The following is an 11,464-nucleotide window of genomic DNA, read 5'->3' as shown; positions in this document are numbered from 1 at the left end:
TTTTCCCTAGTCTCTTAAGATGATGGGTGAGGAACCATTGAAACCATGATAGAAGCAGCACAGAGCTTAAAATAAATATGAAATTCTCCACCTATGACAGTCAATTGTAGCTCAAAGATCTTATTACCAGCAGCACAGCGTAGGCCTCAGTAGCAGAGGGCTGGAGCCATTCTCTCAAAGTCATGGCAAAAAGTTTTTCTTCCAAAGATTCCCTTAATGGAGGACTTGTGCCTTAAGTCTGTGCTTTTGGTTAAAAAAAAGGGAGGCATCTCCATCCCTGTAAATTTTCAAGAGCAGAAGAGATGGACAGACATACTAGGTTTAGTTGAAGATGATCCTGCCCTGAGTAAGGGTCTGGACTAAATGATCTCATAAGGTCCCTTTCCAGTCCTGCTTCCACTTCCACTTAAGCATAAGTAAGCAACCAGAAATCACAAGAATTGCTAAAGAACTGGGATTGCTTTAATTTACCCCTGTCTTCTACCTTGTTCACTTTGGAAGTGAGAAAGAGAAAACAAGCCTGGCTGGCTCTACCTTCATTAAAATAAGAATTTTGTAAGGCGAGTTACTACTCTTGACGCTGAACAATCAGGGATTATTTCCCCAAGGGACCACTGGAGTAGCTGGGAAGCACAAAAGCATGATAATGCTCCCTTCAACTAGCTCTTGTTAAGGAAATGGTGTAGAAGTGCCTTGCTGGGAGAACTCTCCAAATTTGTTAAGCTGCATTATGCCTGCTGTGTGCAGTTGGAGCAATGGAAAATGCACAGTGCAGTTCCAAAAACATTAATTGGGCATCATACTCAGTTTTGCAAGGTTCTCTAACAACCTGGGAATGTCACTTCACTGGCAGGCTTAAGTGAGAAAGATTTGTTAAGCTGAAAGATAAATGCATTTGCACACTAAATTAGCCATTAATAAGTGGAGAACCAGGGTACTGCTTCTATCAGAAATGTGTTTATTTAACACATGAACTTGAAAGGAGAAAATATATCAAGGCTTCTGGGTAAGATTAACTTTGGTTCATCTGTTACAGCTTGTAACCAGCCAGCATAGGCCCCTTTGTTAACTGTACTTTAATTCTTCACACCAATACCAGAGTAAACTTCTTCATCTTTTGCTGTGTGTGCTATAAAGGGCTGACCACCACTGTATGCCATATTGAAGCTAAACTAATACACTTCACAAAAAAGATGCACACTACATAAGTTGTAGTTAAATACTCCTTAACAGCAACTTATATTATTTGTTGTAGCCAGTGAGCCGACACATGATTATGTAAGTGTGCAGCATTAGCAAAAAGTTTGTATTTATGTTAGGCACACTGGAGCCTTGTTCATTTTCTATCTATAATAAACGTTTTAATTTTTAAGCAGAACTGATTGTATCAATAAAAACAGAAGTCCACATATTTTCTGGAGTCATGATCAATTATGACTCCATGTTACTCCAGGCTCTCATGTAAGTGTCTCATTGAAGCCACAAAAAAGCAAGGATGCAAGCTTGAAATGCCAGAAATGTCACCCCTTCCCAACAAAAACCAGACTGCCACCAAGATGGCTGCATCCCTCTTGCACATAGGGCTGGTAAAGATTCCAGTTGCAACCAGCCCTTTTTATATCCATTCAGTTACCCCAGAGCCTGGAGTAAAACTTCCTGAAAATGGACCTCTCTCAAGCTATTCTGGTGTAACCTCAAAGCCAAATGGTATTGATCCTGTGGCCTAAAGGTGTCTTATTGGCATTTAGGATACTATTTGGGTAATGTGAATATAGGTCACGTATCAAATATTAACTTCTCACTAAATTCAATCTGGATTTGGTTGATACAACCCTGTTAAAAGTTTGAGAGAGATGCAGGGGTGTGAGCTCAGAGAATGGATAACAGTGATGGGCACCTGACTAGGATTAATTTGGTATTAGGTTAGGGTACATTGCTTGGTGTGAGTGTGTGAAGGTGCAAAGGTCTACTTGTAGATATTACAGAGGGAATGTGTAATGGCAAAGTTTGTTTCAAATACCGTACCACTAGACAAAGGACCAGCCTCTCGCTCCTCAGAAAACACCTTCCATTGCCCTTTCAGTTCCTGCTGCTTGCAGTTGGCTGCATTAAAAGGCAGAACTGAGAAATCCATCACAAAGGGTCCTTAAGGAAAGGACCCTCGATCCTCACAGGGTAAGCACAGGCGCTATATATTTACATCCCTAAGAGAAGCCAGTCTTCATTCTCAGCTTCCCCTTCTCACTTTCAGCAAGTCACAAGAAATGAACAGCGGTGTTCCCTTCCCATACTTCCATTTGGTTTGGTGAGATCCATACACAAAGTCCTTTCCATGTGAAGTTGAATGGGGTATGATCAAGCTTTGGGTGTGCACTAAGTGCAGAGGAGTGGAATACAGGCATACAAGCAGCAACAACAAGAATATGAAAAGGAAAAGCAAGCCCTCTGCTCTATTTGACATTTCAGGAGTTGTTGCTGCAACATCCCTTTCACTCTTTCAGAAGGCAATGATGGTGAATACAATTATATCGCCCAGCTGCTAAAAACAATTCAAATTACACTTATTTACCTCATCATGCCACTTCTTTGGCTGGCTGATATCAGACCCAAATTCTTCTGTCACACCAAAGTCAGGAGTCTAGTCAATTCAACAGGTGCTTGGCTATGGTCAAAGAACATGTCACAGCTCAGTCCAGGATTGTTAAAGTAGCTACAAGCTCTCATCCCATGGTGCTGATCAAGTGTGAAGCCAGCACCAATTTGGTCCCAGGGACAAATGGAAACTACCTAGATATGTAAATTTAACCCAAACGTCAAAGAGTCCTATGGGGCCATTCTGGGGCAGCCAAGGATCATCAAGTTATTAATGATTCCTCAGCATGCTCCATATTTCCTTCATGTTCCTGAGTATCTTGGTAAGAGCACAGAAGTGTGGAAGTTACTACTCATGTTTGTAGCTATAATCCACTTTGTTTAGAGGATGTCTGCTGTCCAGCTAATTTGGTTTAAATTACATTAGATTGGCCTTGAACACCTACAACCCACAACGTTTAAATATTTCAACTTCATTTTATCCTAGTATGAAATAGTCTGTGTGTGCGCGCACATGCATTGCTTTGATATTAAATGATGTTTTAGCAATGAAAGAAAGAGGCCACTTTCTATTTTACTTATTTAAACACCATCCAAAAGGTGAGATTTTTACAAGAGATTAATGGTATGTCTAATATGAAACACTAGAGTCATTTAGACCTCATTTAGAGCAAGTTTGAGTGCCAGAAATGGGGTCACCATATTAGTCTTGCCTGCTTCTTACCCTGATTGGCCTGCATGGCAGGTTATGCTAATGTGACTACAATGATTTTGGCATCTTAGCTAGCTTGGCTATCTACAGAAAATGGGATTGTGCCATGTAGACAACTTAAATGGTTTAAGACTAGGGGTCAGCAACCTTTTTACAAGTGACGGGCCAAAATAATTCAGCTTGGTCCCAGGTGGGGTGCCACCTGCAACCCAATTACCACTGCCACTTCCCTTACTGCTGCTGTGCTTGCAACCTGGGCTGAAGTTCTAGCTGTGCAGGACAGATGAAATTGCTTCACGAACTGGATCCAGCCTTCTGGGCATACTTTACCAACTCCCGGCTTAGACTAACCCAGGTCAGCTTCAATGGAAGTTGCTTTTCTTAGGCATTTTTTTTTTAACAGTTTACCCTAAAACTGAACTTATTCCACATTTGTGACAGGACTCTACCAGAGGGGGTCCTCCTCCTCACTCCAGCTGGCCCCGTTGCCCATAGTCCCTTCACAAACCTCCAAACTCACTCTGCTGTCAAAAGTAATCATGGAGGTGCCTTGCTTCTACATTAGGCAGAGGAGAAACCTGATGATGACCATGTCCCATGGGGCTTGCAGTGGTGCGCACTGGTCCCCTGGGTTGTTCTGTAATTTATGCAGTTGAAGTTAAGAGTCCTGGGCCCCGTGTCCCACTGGGCTTGGGGTCCTTATGCCTTCAGCCCCTTCTCCTAGTCTATGAAGTCCCTCCTTGCTTCTGCCCCTCTGGGGTCTAGGACCCAGAGCCCCAGGATTGGCAAGCCCACAGCCTATCTTCTAGGCAATGGCAAACGTCCAGCTCAGGCGCAAGCCTTGTGGCTTTTATGCTTGCACCGTCTGGCTTATTCCCCTGATGCAAGCATCTCTCACAGCACTCATCTCCCCTTCCAGCTGCTCCTGGTCTACCAAGTGTCTGTTGAACTGAAATTCCAATTTAGGCTCATCTCCACCTTGGGGTAAATGGACCCAGTCAATAACCAAAGCTTTTGCCCCATAGGCTTGCTACCTGAACAAAAACAATACCAATTGAGGCTTTTCCTAGCTGCCAGTCTGTTTACTTAATTTGCACTGGCCTTACTTCAGTCTGGAAAGGACAATCCATCCTCTTCCACGGTCTGGGCTCAACCGACCCCTTCTCTCCTGGGGTAGCTTTTATGCTCACTAGCCTGTCCCCTTTTCCAGTCACATGACCTCCTCTGCCTCAGCAGTCTCTATATGCCAATGATTACTATTTGGCTCCCTCTGCCTCTCCTTAAACTCCCCTTCAGGCCTCTGGCTCCTACTGGCCCCAAAGGTTCAAGTCTTAAGCAGGCCATGCTGGCTTTCTGGGCTTTTTTGCCCATTTCCTATACCAGGGATTTGACTCTGATATAACATTGTTATAATCTGAGTAACTATACACGTGTGTCTGGTCAGTGTTTCAATATATATGAACTCTCAAAAGCCACTGGAATCATCCCATGGAACAGCGGTGACCAATCTGGAAGCGACACGCCTCTTTCTGACAACAATGCTCCAAAGCCCCAACAGAACAGCAGGAAAACTGTGCTGGGAGAAGTATTATTTTTAGTTTTGATTTTAATTAATTTTAATTTGAGTGAAATGTAAAAACAAAGGCCTCTTCTTATAAAAGATGATGTTGCAACTTTTTACAAACACCCTGGTTAAATTCTAATTTAGGCAATCACTTTCTCCATGCTAAAGTTATACTTCTGGTTTAGACTTTGAAGTTTGCCCTTTCTTTAAAAAAAAACAAAAACAACAACAACAACAACAACAAAAAGTGTTACCAGCACATTCTACCGCAGAGAAAAGCACAATTAATTAGTGGAGAGTGATAATTATAGTATACTTTCAGATTTACAATTCTCATAACCCCACTGAAGAAATCGGAGGCTTATGGATCTCTACTTTAGCATGGGATCTTATGCCACCTGTAAACCACCTGAGAAATGACTCAGGAAAAGTGCTACAATAGGGTAAATATAAAACATTATTATGCTACATCATTATTTTCTTCAAAACATGGCATGAAGCAATTATATTCTAGTTTGTTCAAAATTATAAATCAGACATCTGGTGTTATGCTGCCCAGTACATGCAACTCCTGTTGAATCTCATTGCAAGAACAATTCTCTTGTAGTAGTAGGAGCTAGACAGATTGCTGAATAAGCCACTCAACTTGGGTTGTAATTTCACACTAAGACAAACAGTGCATCTAAGAGTCAATATTTATTTGATTAATAACTTACAAAAATTTGACAGATTTAATTTATGTAAGGAGAGCTAATTTATTAAACATTTACAGGTTTTTGTTCACAATGTAATACATCAAGATCCTGACAGTAGTAAAATAATACTTGGCACAGTTATAAATAAACAGAACACAAAACCAAAATATCCACAGCTTAAGATGCAGTGATGCTATTTTATGCATATGAATTCTCAAAAACAAAATCTGGTGGACACTGAAGGACACAGAAACCTGCAAAGCAGCAGCACATGTTTAGGGCCAAGACGAAAATTGCCATTTATTCGACCTATATCAGATTACATGACTCTCTTCCATTCTTGGTCTGGATCAGCTTCAGTTTTGGAAGTGATGTAGTTTTGTTGTAATATGCAAACTGTAAAGCTTAATAGGTTACTTGGGAGGCAAATGCTGCACAGAAGACTTTTCCTATTCTGATGGTTCCAGATCCTAGTTTTAACTATTCCACAAAACAATTAACTCTTTGCATTGGAATTTCTTGTGTGCCCCAAATCCACAATATTTGTAAGTTAATTCTGAAGCAGTGAGTATATTTTCTATTGGCCTTATTCTGCAGACCTTAATTAAGCAAAACTCTCATTGGGGAATTATGCTTAGTTATTGCCTGCAGAAGGCACTCCATATTATTACCAGATACTATTCCTTCCTTAACAAATATTTTTACATTAAATGCACATGGTACACACACTTAATGATAATTAATGGAGCAGGGCAACTCAAATGAATGTATGTTACATGCTGGAGTTTTCTACTGGTGGAAATGCAGTTAATAAAAATATTTTAGTATATCAGTTGCATCAACTGACTCCAAACAGAAGTGGGAAAAGAGGTTTAAACAGAAGTGCAGAACATTTCATTTAAAAAATAAGTAACAAAATGTTAAAGTCCTGGGCACGCTTTTTCATGAAATTAAAATGAAAAATAGTTGGTGTACATTTTGTTATTGTTAACAGTGTCATCATTATAGTTCTAAATTCTGTCCGACAAGTTGGCCTTCACCTCTTGCCACCCTTGTACCTGACCCTTGTCCCCTCAAAAATAGTGTCAAAGATAACACTGATTTTTTTCCAGTGTTAAACATTCAAGAACATGAATGTTGCATTTCTGTAAATCTTGATATCTGGTACTTACAAACTATGCATGTCTTGCAGTCAAAGAAACAGCTAGATAAAAAATGTCTACTTGCAAATACTGAACATCAACTATTTACAGTTTTGCTGCTCCTCTTACTAAGGCAAGGGGTGGGAAAACCACTAGATTGCTTTAATGCCTGTATTCTGCATATTACAGGGAATGCTAATTTTTCCAAGCATCAAACATGCAATGAATTTGCAGGGTATAATGCCTATTAACAGCAATATTGAACATCACTAAAAGCTCATTAGATATCTTCTACACTTTTTGGTTGGATAAAATGAAATGAGCAGCTTTAAATATACTAACACACACTCACAAAGAGAAAACTATTTGATAAATTATTTATATAGATACACATTCTTTACACTGGTCTATCATCTGCTTTCAAGTCCCCTTCCCAAACTCCCCTCACAGGTTTCTCGAACCACAATGTTGCTACAGCACTTAAAGAGAACTGATCAGAGTCTCATTCTCTCTGTAAACAATAGTTAAGGAAGCAGTGAATAATTCACCATGAATATATGAAAATGCCATAACAAAATCAGTGCATCATATCCAACAACAAAAGCCCCTTTGGAATGCGATTTCATATCATTCCTTACCTTTTGAACAAGCTTGTAGTAGAAAAACTTAACAGAAAGTTTCTAGTTGATATCTTCTTTAGAAAGTTGTATTAGATTTTCTAGTCATATGGGCTATTAACAGGGATAATGCTGTGCTTAGGCTTGGGTTTAATGTGCAAAAAAAAAAAAAAAAAAAGAGAGCATTTCATTCCGTTTTCACTATTACTACTTCTGCAATCTGGAATTTAAAACAATTAGAACATTTCTTTTATTAAAGAGAATTTGCATTCATATCTTTGGTTCCCCCTTGGTAACTTCTCTTCAAATATACTACCTTTCCAGTCATTATACCATATATTACATTGGATTGCTCATAATATTTAAACATAGCCATTTAATTAATTGTTTATATAACTACTCGAGAGATATCAAATTCATTTCCTCTTTATTTTTTTAACTGAATATCTTATACTCTATGGTGGTCTATATTTTAAAAGTATACCATGCACAAAGCAGGGCTTTAACTTCAACAGAAGACCTTTGCTTGTGCAGCTGTTTATTCTCAGACTATACCACCTCAAAACAAGGTTATTACAAATATTTCACGGTACCAGAAACAAATGGCCCTAACAGCCAAAAGCCACACACTGTAGGAAACGTTTTTGTTAGTATTATCTTCATGTGCCCCACTTCAGCAACTTAACACATTACAGTGGATCCCCAATAAAACCACATAATTTTAATCACAGTATTGAAATGCACATTTTTCAATGTACATAATACTATAGAAAATCTATATAAAATCACATTACAGGAACTACAATGCAGCAATCTCATTGAAGTATGACCGCATCATGAAGTTTACTTTATGCTCTAGATTCCCATTCCAGTGGAAGTATCAGACAATGAAATGAAAACATCTGTATGACAATACTTTAATAACCTCATGCTTCATTGTGAAATGTGTTAAATAAAAAAACAACAGCAAATACCATGAATATGTGGTTGCAAATAATTCTCATGTTAAGAACTGTTAAAATCCCTTTTTGATCTTCCTCCTCTTCCTTTTCAGGATTGGCAGTTTTTTCTGTCCATTTTTATGTTTGTTAATAAAATTCTGATGAAGAGAAGGTACCATAAGATTCATCATTAGCCCTACATATAGCATGCTACTGTTCAAGGGATGTGGAGTCGAGAGAGAGAAATTTTCAGGCACCACTCATATATGATATGCTCGCAGGGTCAAGGTGGTGCTACACTAGTTGGTAGCCCGTTCCTGAAGTCTGGTCATATTCTATTGTATACTGCCTTGTCCAGTCCACAATTACAGGACGAAAAAGACCACAACATCTGAATTCAAAGAAGTCTATAATATTTCTTATACATCCATGGCTAAAAAAACAAACAAACAAAAGACAAGTTAGTGGCATCACAATTCAGCAAGCATCGCACAACTCTGTTTTGTCTGCTTCCAACTTTAACTCATCTTCTCACTAGCTTTGTGAAGTAGCAGCATATTCCTAAAATAATGTTTTTTCTCTTTTCTCTACCAAGCACCTCTACAAAAGATTAGATCCCCATTTTGGTTGTGGTAAATCTCCTATGTAAAAGCACTGATGACTAGATTCACTTTAAATAGTTACAGTAACTACTGGACCCTAAAGCAGATACATTGCTTTATGATGAAAACAGAAATCAAATTTAGGATTTAGGAACTGAAATTCTGAGATATAATCAGCATCTGGAAGACAATAGTCGGTGTTTCCCTATGTTGATTCAGTCAACTGTAAAGTCCATTTCGTGTGGATAATTAAATACATGAGAAATATATGTTTATAGAGTCATACAAACTCACTTGAATGGACTTTCAATAGAAGTTGTTGTAACTTTAAAGTGCTTGTATCGTCTGGCATTCATCCTTTCATTTGTCGTGATACCTAAACAAGATATCTAGAAATATGGGGAAAGAGTAAAACACTTAAGTACATCTAAAATTTATTCTCACAGATCACAAGACAAAGGCATGAAATATATTAGATTTGCTGTTTTATTGCCTTAATTTTGCTGGACAAATTAAGTGACTGTGAAAGGCTATGCACCACACCTAAACATCTGAATTACTCACGTTATTTGGACTGAGAGCACAGCTGAACCAAACCAGGTTACAGTTTTTTTTGACCCTGGACATTTCTTTATATAATTTTGTCTAAATCACAAGAATTTTCTGTTCTTCAAAATACAAATTTTTTCAGCTGAGATTTTTTTAAAAACTCATTTCATTTAAGTACTGCAAAGAGATTTTTAATAAAACTCCCCAACTGCTTGGACCCACAAAAGGGCTACCTATGGAAGTCAAGTTACTCACAGACATTGCCAAGTGAAGCAGGTCAGCTATGCTGGGATGTGTCCTAGTATGGTTGAACTGCTTCACTGGGCAAAATGCACATTGCCTGTTGTCCTGCAAGTTCAGTTTCCTGCAGGACAAGGCAACATATTCCCCATTTACAAAGATGCAACCCCAGAATCTCTGAGATGCATCTCTGAGAATAGGAAACACATCACCTACAGTCCCACAAGATTCCATGACTATCCAGGGTGTCTCTTTAAAGTGGGGAAACCCTGGCTTTCCCTGCTTACAGAGTCCCAACCCAGAGACAGCACCAGAATGAATTCTATACTCTAGTGTGGACCCAGGGCTGGGACCATGAATCAGCTGACTGTCAATCCCAGCCCTGTGAGAACACCAAGGAGTCAATGGGCTCCTGGAGAACCCAGGTAGGCACTCCTGGGGCTTCAGGAGCCCAATCCTGTGAGCCCTAGGAACATGAGTTTCTGGGGCACCCAAGATTGGGACCCTGCAGACCCAGGGATGTGTGCCCAGGACAGCTGGAGAGCATAGGCAGCTCCAAGCTGACCATGATCTCCCACCTTAAACCTCACACATATTTGCTGCAATAAAGCAGCACAAATTGAGACCATCAATGTCATGGCCACATATTTGGGGCCTTTGTGGCAAGACAAGACAAAGGACATGGAGGCAAAAACTGTTTCAACCCTAACAGTTCACACCTCAGTTAAAACATCTCAGCCAGGATGCCCCCAAGCACATCCTGTCCCCGTTCCCACCTTCAGTCCAAAACTGGAGACGTTCTGAAGAAACCAATCCAGTTGTGTAAACCAATCCACCCGCCCCTCCACCATCAAGCTTCCTGTCAAACCCTTGGTCTCCAGTGTGCTTAAGAGTGGCTGCTAGGGAATACAGCTAAATGAGTTTGGTGCCTGTGGGCAAGGGTAGGTGGGCAGGGTATACTCAGGGATCAAGGTACACTGTTGTCATGGCACAGACATACCCCAAGTGTCTGTCACTGAACTTACTCACTCATACCACTTCCAGAACATCAGGGAGGTCCTCAAATAGAGACCAAGTTAGCATCTCTGAGAATAACTGCACAGGGGTTCTTTAAAGGCATTCTTTACCTTTCTACATAAATTACTATACTTTGTCTCAGACAGGTTTAATAATGTAGTTGTGATTTGATTTTTCTAGGTCCCCATGCTGCATTATCCTCTACCTTGTAAACAGTGTTCAATGATGATTATTATGTATTCATCACATTTAGGGATACATCATTTCTCAGCTCTCCTCAGCAAAATGGGGGCTGGAAAAATAAATATTTATACTGCTGTAACAGTCTGGTGGTTTACACTGGCTTGGTAACCACATTGAGTAGAAGTGGTTACCCCGGCTCATTTGTCTTGGGCAGGAAATCCTGTTGGATTCTTTGTGGCCCTGGTTCACAAGCATAAACTTGGAAGCTAAACTGGTGGTTTCTCTAAATCACAGCTACAGAAAAAGAAAGGAAAAGACAGTTCCTTAAGTATTTTACCAAAAAGTTGGAGCATGAACCTTATTATTGAGATCTGTAGTCCTTACAAAGTAATAAAGGCTGTGAGGAGATTTTTGACATGTTTTTTTTCTTTAGTCTTAGGAAAGATAAGATAGCCTACTTTTTTAAAGAGGTTATTATAATGTACTTTACTGTTTTGTTGCATGTACAAAGCATTCTTCCACAGGCTTCAGTAATATATTTATTTAAACCTATAGTTCCTACCAGTTGCAAATATCTGGCTGAATACTCTGTCAAATATTTGAGCAAGCT

The 11,464-nt window shown here is 39.5% G+C and overlaps 1 protein-coding gene across 2 annotated transcripts in view; it reads right to left on the bottom strand.

Moving 5' to 3' along the window:
- Window positions 1-5,545: 5,545 nt before the first annotated feature.
- The window catches only part of ZDHHC17 (zDHHC palmitoyltransferase 17), a 130,980-nt gene continuing 125,061 nt past the window's right edge, over window positions 5,546-11,464 (bottom strand). For both annotated transcript variants that reach the window (XM_090042570.1, XM_090042569.1), the window contains 2 exons: window positions 9,160-9,254; window positions 5,546-8,696 (listed from right to left, as the gene is read on the bottom strand). In XM_090042570.1, coding sequence (XP_089898696.1) covers window positions 8,558-8,696; window positions 9,160-9,254 — 234 coding nt within the window. In that variant the 3' untranslated portion in view covers window positions 5,546-8,557. The remainder of the gene's footprint in view (window positions 8,697-9,159; window positions 9,255-11,464) is intronic.

The sequence above is a fragment of the Crocodylus siamensis genome, chromosome 4 (genome assembly GCF_052110815.1).
Source record: "Crocodylus siamensis isolate JL-2025a chromosome 4, ASM5211081v1, whole genome shotgun sequence".
Classification (NCBI taxonomy): domain Eukaryota; kingdom Metazoa; phylum Chordata; order Crocodylia; family Crocodylidae; genus Crocodylus; species Crocodylus siamensis.
This window is presented reverse-complemented; position numbering and strand designations above follow the sequence as displayed.